The sequence below is a fragment of the Gymnogyps californianus genome, chromosome 25 (assembly GCF_018139145.2).
Source record: "Gymnogyps californianus isolate 813 chromosome 25, ASM1813914v2, whole genome shotgun sequence".
In the NCBI taxonomy this organism is placed as follows: Eukaryota; Metazoa; Chordata; class Aves; order Accipitriformes; family Cathartidae; genus Gymnogyps; species Gymnogyps californianus.
Genome location: NC_059495.1, coordinates 6,930,841 through 6,945,370, shown reverse-complemented (window position 1 = coordinate 6,945,370; position 14,530 = coordinate 6,930,841). Strand labels below are relative to the sequence as shown.

The following is a 14,530-nucleotide window of genomic DNA, read 5'->3' as shown; positions in this document are numbered from 1 at the left end:
CTGCTGCTGATATTAAAAAAAGCAACAATAACAACAAAAAAAATTCTCATTACTTCCTCCTTTTCTTCATAATGTGTCTTTGTAAGTGTTGCACAGGGTAACTCAGACATGAATCAGGAAGTTCCACCGCTGCACGGCTCTGGGATGTTTTTCCAGCCACACTCGCACAACTGGGGGCTGTCGCCTATGGCTCAAAGCAAACAGGGAGTGACTCCAAATTTTGGAGGCCAGAGCCCTCGCCTGAGCGGGGGAGCCGAGCTCCAGGCTCTAGAGCTGCGGTGCCTAGGAGCTCCTTCATGGCACCCTGCCAGGCTGAGTCTAATGAGGGAGAGGGATCACAGATCTCAAGCCGGAGTGACCTGCTTCAGAAGGGACTATCCTAAGCATGCCCCTGTCTGTGCAAGCTGAATGAATCCCCTTTGAAAATCCTGAATCCTAGTTCTGTGCACGCACTATGTTAAGCTCCAGATCCAGTCTGATGCTGGAAATACGTGAGCTTCAGCCACGGTACTTTAATCCAACACTGGATCTAGAATAGGAGTTAAATCGGAAATGTTTGATTGCTCTGATCTGTATTTCCATAAGGATAGCAACGCAAAACCGGGCTCTCAGCTACTTTCAGAGATTTCCCAAGATAAGCTTGTTCTTCATGTCCATGCTCTGCAACAGATTTTTCATGTAAATGCAGCAGTCGGTCCCTTCTCACTTGATTTGAGTTGACTTCAAGACAAAAACCAATGTTGTTCCAAGCCTGGACTTTGCTCTTTGTGTCAGTCCCTCACCTGTAAAACAGGTTAATAGCAATGTAGAGATGTTTGACTTTTTTTTTTTTTTTTTTTAGATCGTGAAATAATCCAATAGTCTGATAATGTAGAGTAGAAGTTATTTTGAAATTATTCTGCACTCAGCTAGTTGCTTCCTCTTAGTGGAGAGACTTAGAATTACTTAATTCCACATATGATCCCTGTACTGGTGATTCCTTAGCGCAAGGAGCAGGACATTGTGGTCTTGAAGCAGAGACGAATGAGTTCGGTGCTTGAAGGCACTGGAAAGTCTTACATAATCATGGGAACAGTCATAGTAATACTGGCTGTGAATGACATACAGCATGACACATGGCATACGTGCTAAGTAATTGTTTCAATTAGCAGAAATAGTAAATTGAAACATAATTCATTGCAAAACAAATGATACTGTGGGTGAGATTTCGTGGCCTCAGTGTACACAGTTATGACGCCCATGTAACTCATACCTGGGTGTGTGCTATACGGCTAAATGTTAAGGGAAGCTAATTGCTCACTTGCATGGACCACCTCTTGTAGTGGTTTGAAAAGGCCAGAGGACTCCTCAATACTCTGCTCTGCTTCCTAGTCCCGCTCCACCATCTCTGCCACACACAGTAAATCCTCCTGCAGACAAGTGATAGCATCCAGAGCCTTCACAGCTTTGTGCTAAGAAAAACTGTCTAAGCAAATCTCTTGCTGCTGACATCGTAAGGTTTTGCACCACATGTATTGAGCATTTAGTACGTATACTTGGAGCCAGAGTGGGCCTGGGAAGAACCTTACAGACTCTACAACCTTTATGTTTGCTGCCATCATTTAAAACAATGCATCTAATGTTTCCAGGAGGAGTTGGAGGTGTTTTTGGCTTCCTTGCCCCTCCAGAAACCCACAGTCTAGGTTTCTTCTCTCCAACTGGCTTTAAACACAACCCCACCTCTTCAATGCAATCTCCAGGAGGTTAAATGACGGGAGTGTGAGGGCTGGACGCTCAGGAGCTTGGCAGACCTTGCTTACATGTTTGGTTTGCAGCAGTAGTGTTTTTTGTTCCCGTGCGCCTACGTTGGGACTTTTCCAAGATACCAGAATAGTGCCATCACACACAACCTCACTTTGGGAGGAAAAGCGGTGAGGTCCTATGCCCTCCTTTCTCACTCTCCCTATAAAGTATTTGCCGCAAAATAGACCCCAAGTGACCACTTAGATTAATCACAAGTCTGGATCCCCTAGGACACCTGGTTCTGCTTTCCCCATTTAGAGAAGCTAATTTAAATTCCAGCCACCAAGCCAGGATCCTTTCTTCCTACTGAAGCAGAAGGACTCATTGCTGAAACCAGACTGTGCTCTGCATGGAGAATCCCGTGGATCCCATAGCCCATAGCCTTAGGACAAGCCACTTCCCATCCTCTGGCTGCCTAATCTCCTTGGAAGTATCAGCTCCAGTAGGCATAGATTGGCAGGCTCTTTCTATTGCTTAGCACCTACCATGCTGGGGAATCTAGATGCCTCCACAAGTTTGCTGCATGTGTGTTTCTCCAGCCACCTTCTCCAAAAGCTGACTCCAAGAAGAAATCCCATCACAGGGGATGAAAGCTTCTTGGGAGGTTTCAAGCCACGCACAGCTCTGTGACAGGGCTCCTCACAAGGGAAATGTGCTGGGGATAGCATTTGCTCAGGCAGAGCTCAGCGTTTGGACGCTTCTGTGTTACGTATAGTATTACATTTCAGGATGCTGTTCAATTCGGACGCGGTCCCACATGGCTATTGTGTTAACCCAGGCATGACACTGCCCACGGGTCTGACAGAGGGAGCTAATGTTCAGACCAGTCACGCTGCACCTTGACAGTGAGCCCCAGCAGTTCATAAAGCAGACAGTGCCTGGCTGGAAAAGAGCTGCTGCCGCTGCCAGTGATGCCATGAATACGATAAATACACCGTGCTATTCCTTCCCAGCCTTGCTTGCAATTAAGGGCACTATGCCAGCATAGATGGCATTTCAGGTAAGATTCCCCTATAGTGCCTATAAAGCATTTAGTCCATAAACGATCCAGCCCCACTGTATCCATCCTAGAACAAAAAAGCCTGAAAAATGAGGATGCTACAGGCCCAGTGCCCATCGTTCTCCTGGAAAGCCTTATCAAGGCTGGTAGCACAAAATTGTGCCTGAATCCGGTCTGACTGAAAAAGCTGCTACAAAGAGAGCAGGATGAGGGGGCTGTCAGCACTCACCGAGCAGCTCAGGAAGCACAGGGACTGTGAGCCTATTGTTCAGTTGCAATCCCCCCCTTGCTTCTCCCCTCCGTCCCAAGCTCTCAGATTTATAAAACACCATTTAAAAAAAAAATATTTAAGAACTTTTTAAAGCTTATCAGAGAGGGTTTTGCTCTCTAATACATCATATCTTAAACACAAATTCCCTAATGGCTTGTTCATTGGACTGCATTTAAGCTGAAAGGACTGCTAGGCATCCGGGATGGTCTTTGCTGTGATGTGGAAATCTGCTTGGGGATTTTGAACCCGGTTTCCTAGGGAAATGGGTCTGTGCGTGTCTGTCCATCTGTCCCTAGCCCACAGCAATACTTGAGCCTATTAGTCTGTTTAGACTAAATATGATCCAGAGGTATGGGGAACAGGAGCGAAGTAGCACTCAAGCTGTGAGATGGGGGCGGGGGGTGTCTGTAAAGGTGGGCTGGTGGTTCAGTGGAGCCTGCCTTATCTTCCCGACTGTAATGCCATACCTCCTACACTTACACAGTACAACGTGCAGCCGTTCTCCTCCTCCATGTCCTACAGTCTCATCCAGGGGATCCCCGGGACACGCTCTTCTGTTTCTTCCCCACACCAAGTCCTTCCTTTGTTGCGCCAGACATTCTGACAAGAAGAAACTGCAGAGGTTGGGATAATTTAGCTCGTCTCTTGAACTTTACAGGACAGCCTGCCTAATGCCCAGTCTTGATCTTCTAATTTTGCCATGTTCTAAGCCTTTTCTCAGCCTTCTGCATAGCCTAGCACGCTGTTTCACTACCGTGTTAATTCTGATTTACATCTAATTCCAGAGGAATCAATAGACTTTGAAAGGGAGTTGCACAGCAGAGGATGAGAACTTCCAAATGGTACAGAGGGTGGAGAGGTAGGAGCCAAGGGAGATTTGAGGTGAGAAAGTATAGACCAAGGCTAGAAAGGGTGCAGAGACCAATGCTATGCAGTCCATTCCACACAGCCTGATTTCTGGGAAAGCCACTTCCTCTGGAAAAGGAAGCTAAAGCCTGAGGAAAGTGCATTTATGCATGTAAATAAATAAAATTATATTTAACCTTCTTCCCAGGCGCGCTGTGAGTGTGAATGTTTGCAAAGCTGTTAGATCCTTAGTTGAAAGGTGCTGTGAAAGTGCAAAGCGTTATTAATATCCTTTACCTTACTCATAATAGAGTATGCATTCATGCCGGGGAATTTCTGGACATAAACCAGACAGCTGCAGAATGACATTTCTTGAAAGCATCTATGATTTATTTTCTGCTCTTTAATTCCATTTTGTATTGAACACACATTTGTCATAGAACTGTTGTTCCACTGGGCCTTTTAAGTCTAAAACAGACTCGGGGACCTGATCCTTAGCTGGTATAAATTTGCCCCTAACTTCACTGTAGCTATTTGCTGATTTACACCAGAAAAGGACCTCAGTCCAAGTCTTTTAATTGAATTTCCATAGCGCGGCAAGTTTTGGTGTAAAATCCAAGTGGTTTTAATGACAGATAAGACTCTCCCTGTAACTAACCGTCTGGCTGGAGTTCTGTAGGATCTCTTCGAGCCACTGGGTGTCAGGTCCTGGGAACAATATTGTTTTTGCAGAAACTCGAGTCTCTGGATAGGTTCCCTGGCTCTGCCTTTTCCATTTTGTTTTAAACACGTTCAGCTTTAGAGTCTGAGCCTGGAAGCTGGGAGGGCTGGTGTGGTTCTTTCACGTTGCATGGATTTTTGTGAAAACAAAACAAAAATAGCTTAGTGGATTTGGACTTTTTTTTTTCAGAGGGAGAGGAGTTGGAAATTTGCACTAGCTGAGTGAACACGTTGTTTCAATAGCAACGCCTGTATTGCTAACTATCGTATTTAACCCTTCTTACCATTGCAAAGTCACGCTCAGAGCTAAGTCTCATCCTAACAACACAAGTGTGGCTGCCCCTATATACACCCACACTTTACTCCATAATCCATACTGTATAGGGAAAACTGAGGCAAAGCGACTCATCTGAGGTACGCTAAACCTAGATTAAACCGGAGCTGAGTCACATGCACACTGTCCTTCCAAGCTGACATTTTACATCCTAAAACATACGCTACAAGGAAACCCATTCAGAGAGGTTTTGAACAATAATTTTGACCAGGCTTAGCCAAACTTATCTGGAGAACCAAGCCTTGATCCTGTAAAGCCCAAGCAGCCATAGCAATACACGCCTGGTCAGAACATCTGATTGTAATAGTGTCACTTATTGGTTAAAAAAACCCTCAGGAGATGCATTTTACACTCTTTCTGTGATACTGTGAGCAAAGCAAGCTCCTCCTCTGTGACAGAGTTTCTCCATCTGGAGGAGGAGGAGGAGGATCATCTATCCAGATGATGGCCTATTTGTTTACTCAAAACATGCTGATGCATCTGAATCAACCAACCCCTTTGTAGCAGTTGATTCACATCGGTCAATTATCTGACCCAAAAGAATCAGAGAAAATTGAAAATTTTCAATGAGTTCTGCTACTTTTTGGAAAGGAATTTTTTCCCCAATTTGAAAAGAATTTTTCTGTTGGAAAATTAATTGCTACCTTTGTTTTTAACAGGATCACCATGTAAGTGACATTTCCATTAAAATTACATAATGGCAAAACTGTTTCTGATTGAGCTAACCAAAATGTATATTAGCATCTCGATCGGTGGAAATTTCTGAGGTTTTTCCTTGCTCTCTCAATGCAGAACTCTTATGGTTTTTTCACAATATTTCCCAAAACATTGCTCTGATAGCTCTAGTTGTGATACTTCTGAAGGATATCCCAGGGGAGAAATGAAAGTCAGAGACTGGCTGCGAAGAGGACATGGGAAAAGCCAGTGGTTACTTCAGACCTCATCTCTGCTCTCCTGATTTCAGTCACGGATAGAGCAGCAGCCCAAGCTCCGGGTGCGCTCAGATGAAGTTAGGATTTGCACGACGGGTTTCCAGCAAGGAAAATGCCACCCGTGCAAATAGCATCTTATTTATAATGACAACTGCTGAGGACTGAGCTTGGAGATAAAGTTCCCCGGCAGCACCAGGCTGCAAGCCAGTTTCCAGCCCTGCTGCTCCTTGCCCGGCCATGGGAGCAGGGACAGGGCTCCCTTCTGGGGACAGCGTGGCTGCCGCCTCCCTCTCTCAGAGATGTCCCGTCGCACTCTTTGTACCAGGCTGAAACCGTAGCGGTTTGTTTTTCAGTCTGATCTATTTGCAGTGGGGTTTGTGGTTTCTAGTAAAAAGGGAAAAAACAAATAAGTAAAATAAAAATAAAAACAGGCAGATTACATGAGTTCTATTTTCCCCCATTCCCCTCTCTTCCCTCCTCCTCTTTCTCTCCCTCTCTTCCCCTCCCCTTCCCTCTCCCGTCCCTTCTCTGTTTTCCTTTTCATGCCAATAAGTAGAAGGCTGTAATTTCAAAGCTGCAGCGGCTTTCCCAGCACCGGGAGGAATGTGCAAGTGCCTGGGATGTTTCCGCAGGGAGCTGCGCAGCCCCGCTGTGCTGTGCAGCCCAATGGGGCACAAGGCAGGGCTCACTCCTTTCCAGCGGCATGGTCAGAGGGGCATTTTGAATTTCACTTGAGAGGATGCTTCTTCCCCTTTTCCCCCTCCTTAAAATAGCTTCCTTATTGTGCGTGTCAAGTCCTTGGCTTCCCTGGGTTTTAAAGTCGCCATTTATTTTCTGTGAAATAACAAAAGGGTTCATCTCATCCTCCTTTTCTGCCCCTGGTCTTCTGTCATCTTGGGATAAGAGAAAGGAGGTCTCCTTTTGGATGGGATGAGTAGCACTCTGAACTCCATTGAACGCAATGACTATACTGCATGACCAGAATGTATCAGGCTTGAGCATTGCCCAAACAGCTAGTCCCAACCGCTGTATTTATACCCTGTTGCCTTTGTGAGAGGGCCAAGGGAGCATAGGAGATGTGTGAGAGGAAAAAGAATAGATCTGCTTAATACCAAGCCAGTTGGGACCAAGGTACAAAGCTAGATTCTTGCAAGTTTTTTCTGGGAAGAGTTTATTTCAACCCCTCTGTGCCTGTTGTCTTTTGTCATTAGATCCTTCCTATGATGCAGTCAGGAGAACAGGATGGGGCAGTAATATGAATTCTGGCCTCACCAAAAGTAAGTTGTCCCAATGGGAGTCACAAATTCTGCAAGGGAAGATCAAAATGAGACTGTGGGAGAAGACGGGCATGGCTGGCTTGTGTTATGAGCATCAGAACGGCGGAAGGTTTGGGGATAGTCAGTAAGATAAGAGCTGGAATTATGTTATGAAAAGAAATAGAAATTGACACAAATATTTTTATTATTGAATCGTGTATTGAAGATGACAGCATGAACCTCTAATACTTTCAGGATTTGATTAAGGGGCCAGGAGCAGATCCTCCATACAAACATAGACTCCATGTTAACCACCTGCCTGTAGTCCGGTGTAATTTTTTTAGGGACAGATATAGACAGCTTGGGCAGATTCTGAGGGTTTCTTACTACTTTTCAGAAAGTAAGATCCTGTCCAAAGCCTAGCAGGCAGATAGGGCCCCTGCTGCATGAGCCCTGCTCACGCAACTGTTCTTGTTTCTTACTGGTTTTATAGTGTCCTTGAATTCACAGTACGCTCTGGGTGACATCTCGTTAGAAAGATCAGTTCCCTGTCCCTAAAGACTGTATTCTAGCTAACACAACCAGCTGACACCGAGCCACACTCTCCCCTGCTTCCACTGCTGGGACATATCCCTGTGCAGCAGTGCAAGGTGGGCACATTTCACTCTCAACAAGATACTACTGGGTGCAAATAAATGCGGCAGAACCTGGCTGTCAGATTATACTCCTCTTGCTTTGCAGCTTTCTGAGCTATGCGCACTCTAAACGTGAAGACTATTCTTTGAGTTGTAGTTTTCTGTAATGAGAAATGATATGAAGAGGACGAACAGATGTTAATGTTGAAGTGATTTATAGAAATGGCCGTGATATTTTCAACAAAATGTTTGATTTGATAAACCCAAAATTTTTTGCTTTAAAAAAGAATTTGCATTTCCAAAAAATATTGAAAAAAGCTCCAACATGGAAGAAGGTCAGAATTCATACATTTAAAAAAATCCAATTTTCTGTTCAAAACATGGATGCAAACTAGAATGGAAGTTAAGCTGCAATAAAAGACAAAAAATTAATAAAGTATCTACATAATATTTTTTCTTGCCTCATCTGCATATTTTCATTTTACAGTGAAATTTTTAATTTCTAGTGAAATCTCTTAATTTTATAGTGCAATTTCAAAAATATCAGCTCTTAGGATTAGAAAACTTTTCCCATCCCAGTCGCTATTATTCCTGTTCAATGTGTCTTGTACTTGCCTTGTTCTCTGTTCATTCCTCCTCTTCTGTTCTAGTACATATAAGATCTTTCTCTGTCTTTACAGGCCCTCCTGTTGCAGGGACGCAAAATGTGAGTAAGACAACAGAACAGCAACGGCCCCAGCCAGGTAACTGTTGATTTTGTCCCCGCTGCATTTACGAAGTAATTAGATTTGTACTAGATTGGGTGAATAAACGTGTCAAGCAGCACCAACTGTGGGCACAGGACAAACAGGCAGAGCCTTACAGGGAAGTCTCAGAATAATGAGTCAACTGTGACCAAGCAGTGACAGCAATTGTTCCAAACTGTTTCTATTTTACTGCATTGTCCTTCCCCATTCAAAAGAAACATCCTTGTTTCAGCTGAGTCACGTGCAGTGCCTAGCATCAGTTGCATCTCCTTTGAAGCATCACGACATGCCGTGTAACAGGTCGTGAAGCAGTTAGGGGCACGGAGCTGTTTATGCTGCAGTGGTGGAGTGTCTCCTCATTACCTCTTCACCTCTGCTGCAGTGATGTTCAATGGAAGTATCTCCAAACAGAACCAACGGGGCTTCCCCTGCGTCAGAGAAAACCAAATAAGAAAAGCAAACCCTGTTGGGCAGCAAGCAGTAGTGTTTCCTGCTAGTTTCCCAAGGGGCCTTTGAAAAGCTAAATACCACCTTCTCTGCTTTGCACAGCTGCTTTCTATCCCTTCTTTTTTTTAGGGGGTTGGTTCTTTTGGCATCGATTCAATCCACGAGCAAACGCTGTAGATCCAAATCCCCAAAACCAGAGAGAATCAAAGGAGAAGTGTAGAGATTAGGGCTAAGGAGGCCCCACAAAAAGGGAAGGAATTTATTCCTAGTAAATGCATTGTGGGGGTTTCAAGAAACACTCAAGCCTCATTGGAGCCAGTGACAAAACTCCTGTTACTCTCATTTGTCTAATGCTCTGTTTGCTTCAGTAAGGGAGAGTTGGGTGAACATTTCCTTGACCTCAGAGGGAAGCAAGCTCAACTGCTAACAAGTGAATTTGAAAATCTCATCTGCTGTCCAGCCCTTTTTACTAGGACAAATATATTTGCTCCTGATTTGTTACTGTTCTACTATCCCACACTTCTTTTTTTCACATTTCATGTTTTCTAGTTGACACATAAGTGTAGGGTATGTCCAAAGAGATTACAGACTTTGAAAGCAGGCAAGTCTGAAACCAATGCCAGAAACACTGTGCCATTTTGGATTCCATAAATAATTGGTGGCTTTTTGCTAAAAAAGAAATAAGGAACACATCAGGTCTGCTCCAGACCCTAGGAGAAGAGGCAGTAGGAGTAAAGAAAGAAAATGAAAATTTGAACTGGTTTCTAGAATAAACAATAGTGAACTGTTGTTTCTTTTTGATGAAACATTTTTTAAAATAGCTTTTGTTGGGTGTTTTTTTTTAGATCCCTATCAAATCCTGGGGCCCACTAGTAGCCGTCTTGCCAATCCAGGTGAGTTCATCTTTAGATTTCAGACCACCATTGTCAAAGGGGTTAGCTTTTCTTCTGATCTACTGCTCCAGTCTGTACTGGATGAGTAGCTGTTGTCCTCTACCATTGGGATAGGCTGTGAGAGCCATTGACCTTAGTAGTTGTGCTCTCACAAGTGCTTTTGCAAAAATCCTTACAGAAAAGTCAGGAAAGTGGTGCAACATCATCTTTGTCAGGACAAAATCATCATCCTGAATGTTCTTACCCAAAACCAGCATTCCCTCAGAAGAATTTTATAGGGCACTTAAATGCTGGTCTCTCAGATTTGCAGTACAGGTTAGTTTTTCACTGTCTGCTATGGATTAGCTGAATGGAAGACACAAAATACCTCTGCAAGTCACCATATAATAACTGTCCCTAGCATGTCATCTGCAGAAAACAATCCCGGGCTTTGGGGAATAAGACCTGGAGTAAATCTTGCTTGAACTAAACAAACTTGTATACATTGACTGCTTGCAAGGAAACATCCTCATAAGGCTCTTTATTATTAGCATAACCACACCGAATAAAACTAGGAGTCATCTAGTCTGGGGAAGAAATAGTCTTATGTAACTCAGATCGCCAACTGGCAAGAAAACTGTAGGTATCCAAAACAATATCCATGGTAAACAGTAAGCAATTGAGAGTTGAAATATACTGTTAACTATTCAGTGAAAAATTTTGCAGAACAGTATGCTCGGGAAAAAGCCTGTTTATGAATAGCCCGAAGATTTTAAGGCCAAAGGCGACCATTATGAAATCTAATCTGACCTCAAACTCATGAACAGAACAAAGAGTTGACTAACTTGTTTGCTGGGAACAGTTTATCCATTCCTATGTAAGACTTTCTAAGGCTTGAAGGAGCAGTTTCCAGTAAAGATCGAGATAGTCCTTCTGTTTCCTGCCTTTGTCTTTGCTTTTAAGCAGGAAACACAATGTCATTTCCTTTCCTCTTTGGCTTGCGTCTCGCAGGGAGCGGGCAGATCCAACTGTGGCAGTTCCTCCTCGAGTTGCTGTCGGACAGTTCCAACGCCAGCTGTATCACGTGGGAAGGGACCAATGGGGAATTCAAGATGACGGACCCTGATGAAGTGGCACGGCGCTGGGGAGAACGCAAAAGCAAGCCCAACATGAATTATGACAAGCTGAGCCGAGCCCTCCGATACTACTATGATAAGAACATTATGACCAAAGTGCATGGCAAAAGGTATGCCTACAAATTTGACTTTCATGGCATTGCCCAGGCTCTTCAGCCTCATCCCACTGAATCGTCAATGTACAAGTATCCATCAGATCTCTCCTACATGCCGTCTTACCATGCCCATCAGCAGAAGGTGAACTTTGTACCCCCGCACCCTTCTTCTATGCCTGTCACATCATCCAGTTTCTTTGGAGCAGCCTCACCTTATTGGACCTCCCCTGCCGGAAGCATCTATCCAAACCCCAATGTCCCTCGCCATCCCAACGCCCATGTATCACCACACTTGGGCAGCTATTACTAGATGCTTTTATCTTCAAGTGGCCTTTATCGGTCTGGTTGGACTTTTTCTTTACTTCTGGGATTTTTATGGTTTTTTGGGGGACCCTTAATGGATAGTTGTGGCCTTTCTGGGGAAGAATTAAAACTGGATATTGGTTATTCCTGGATCAAACCTTTTACTTTTGTAACTTTGCCTCTTGTGTCTTGAACTGAGAGATGGATGCTTCTTTGGGCCAGTACTCTGCATTTTCTTTGGTTTTTAACGCTTATGTCCTCTGTAGGAATTGACTATGAAGATTGTTCACCATTACCTGGAATGATTATTAGCTTTTTGATGAGAGAAATTTTTAAGGATTCAAAGGCTTTTGACAAGACATAGATCCAACTGTGGGTCGTAGGAAAAGATGACTACATGGGTTTTTTTCTCGCTGTGGAGAGGGTAGGCAATTTGACCATTAAGTGGAGGATGTTGGGCTGCAGGGAACCGCAACTGGAATCTTAGCTTTAAGGCAGATGAGGATTTTCACCCAACTGGAAATTAAATATATATATATTCATATATATATATATGTACATGTATATTTTAAGAAGTAAAGGGCATTGAAGGAACTTTTCTAGAGTGTACAACTTCATTAGACTGTGTATTAACTCCAGAAACATCAGAAACTAGAACAAAAAGTAACCTAATGTCAAGCACAGACACTCTGAAAGCAAAAGTGAAGTAAAATAAATGACAGCAGGCCCCTGAGCTCTGCCAGAGTCTTAGGGATCGCTAAATGCTACCGATTCGCGAACGCTGTGCGTTTGTCAGACCGTCATCCAAAGGGTCAACAAATCAGAAGGCAAATTACTGTATAAATTATGCAGAGTTATTTTTCCCTATATCTCACAGTTTTAAAAGAAAGATTAAATAAAACGAGTTGACCTCGGTCACAAATGCAGGTTTGTTTTTTACTATCAGCTCAGTTGTTTGTGGGTTGTTTTTGTTTTTTTAATGTAATTTGTACATCTTTTCAATCTGTACATTTGGGCTGTAGCTTTGTACTTTTTGCTAAAAAAAATAAAAAATAAGACATGAGTAATGTATCTGTTGGAGATATCCTTGGTCCTGCAATTGGATCCATAATTGACTCCCAAAGTAGCCAGAAACCTTCCAGATTTCCCTGGGTTTGTCTAGAGTAGAGTTTTTTCTTGTATTAGCCTGCCATAGTTGTCTGCAAATTAACTCCACTTAGCTAACATGTTTGCATTGAAGCTGATTGAAAACATGCACCAGCATTTTAAAGGAACTCTTTGAATATTTTGTGATTATTTTTCACCAAAATCTTGAACTTTGGAAAGATCTTAACCACTTCATAGATAAAATTATCAAGTACTTGTCAGAACATCTTTTCAAAAACTTTCACTAGGGGTTTTCATTTACATTTTAAACATTCAAAAATTCTCAGCCATCTCTAATTTTGCACATGTTAATTTGATGATCCACAAGTGGCGGTTTGGTGCCATAAACAGAAGGGTAAACCACAAGCATTTGTGTTCTAGAACAGATGTCTATGGGGGGGGGGTGAGACTTACATGTACAACCTATTAGCTAACTTGTATTAACTGGCAACCAATTAACAGGATCACAAATATCTAGTCTAGACATAACCTCTGGGACTCTGTGTGGGTGCAAGATTTGGTCCATGTGCATCCGATTGCAGGATGAGAGCCTGAAACCAGAACATTATAGTCTGCTCATAACTTTAAACAGAAGCACTGATGCCATTATTTAACAAAACGGAAAAATAAGATCAAGCTAATCAGTTTAGGTCTTAGTGCTTTTGGGATGTTTATAAGTAACATTACTGCAATAATCGCAAAATTTAACTATGAAGAAATTACCCATGGAAATGGGGCTTTTGCTACTATATATATGCAATGTACTTTTTTGATATTAAAATATATATAATTTTGCAAGCTATTTTGGTGTTTTTTAAAAAATGTATTAAGTGTTACAATGAAACTGTTGTATGAAGAGGTTGATGTAAAAAAATGTGACAAAATAAATGGTGGTTTTCTTCTCTAAGGCATCATATTGTCCCACTCTCTCCCTCCCCTCTCATACCTGCAGATAAAGCATGAACTTTGCCTCCAAATTAAATTTAGCTAAAAAGGAAAACAAAGCAGCTCCATAGTAGTGGCAATCAATCCTTATCACTATAAAACAATATCGACCTCTTGTTCCAGAAAATTTGTGTCTCTGGAGCCAGTGTTGATCAGACCTAATTTAGTTACTGAAGTATCTGAATCAGAAACCTAGGCTCCATCTGTTGTCCATGGAGAGAGAGAGAGAGAGAGAGAAAGTGGTAGAGTAGCCAAAGCTTGAGGAGGTGAAGTGTCTCGCACGAGGACGGTGGCAGAGCTGGGAGCAGACCCTGGCCCGGTGCCCCAGCGATGGGGTCACAGCACCGTGCCGAGTGCCAGGACACGCAGCCTCCCTGCGAGGGCCGTCACTGACCTAATAGACATCTCCGTCTGTTTGCTCTTTAGGGTACTCGAGAAGTCATTGACAGAATGTATATGTGCAATGCTGCATGTATTACCAGCCTGCCTGCCTGCTCATGTTTCTCACCTATCCCCAAACCCCAGGGAAAGCCAGTGCTCCAAAGCATTCCTGAGATGGAGTAAGAGGCTGCAAAAACAAGCACTGCCAAGGAATCTTCTGATTGTGTATAAAGGTCAGGCAAAGGCACTTCCTGTATTTTTGCAGACACACGGTGGTCCTGAGAGATAGCTTGATCTTTCTGCTGATTTGATAAACCCTTAGAAATACATAACTGCACAAGTACACCATTTCCTTCCTCCACACACAACCTTTTGTTGCTAAGTTTCTAGTACAATAGCTTTCACCGGCTTGATTAGCAAGCCTGGGCTCTGAAAAAGAGCCATGTTAGTGTGTTCAACCACCACAAAGCTGTTCCCTTTGTGTATTCAACCATAGTTGCTCAATTTAGTCATAAGAGTGAGTGTTTTGTTGCTTACCTCTATTGTTTTTCACTTTAGCGCTATCCAGATTCAGTCTGGCTATGCATCATCAATAGAAATATCAAGTATTTTAATACCGTGTGCCTGCCCAGTTGCCAGTAATAGGAAAATCTGAAGACTGAGATTGCACAAAAACGTCTAAA

The 14,530-nt window shown here is 43.1% G+C and overlaps 1 protein-coding gene across 4 annotated transcripts in view; it reads left to right on the top strand.

Moving 5' to 3' along the window:
- Positions 1 to 12,914, top strand: part of FLI1 (Fli-1 proto-oncogene, ETS transcription factor) — an 88,757-nt gene extending 75,843 nt beyond the window's left edge. For 2 of the 4 annotated variants that reach the window (XM_050910969.1, XM_050910970.1), the window contains 4 exons: positions 7,097 to 7,162; positions 8,457 to 8,519; positions 9,815 to 9,862; positions 10,853 to 12,914. In XM_050910969.1, the coding sequence (XP_050766926.1) occupies positions 7,097 to 7,162; positions 8,457 to 8,519; positions 9,815 to 9,862; positions 10,853 to 11,382 (707 nt within the window). In that variant the 3' untranslated portion in view covers positions 11,383 to 12,914. The remainder of the gene's footprint in view (positions 1 to 7,096; positions 7,163 to 8,456; positions 8,520 to 9,814; positions 9,863 to 10,852) is intronic. The other 2 variants (XM_050910972.1, XM_050910971.1) reach the window with 2 other exon arrangements.
- The last annotated feature ends 1,616 nt before the right edge of the window (positions 12,915 to 14,530 follow it).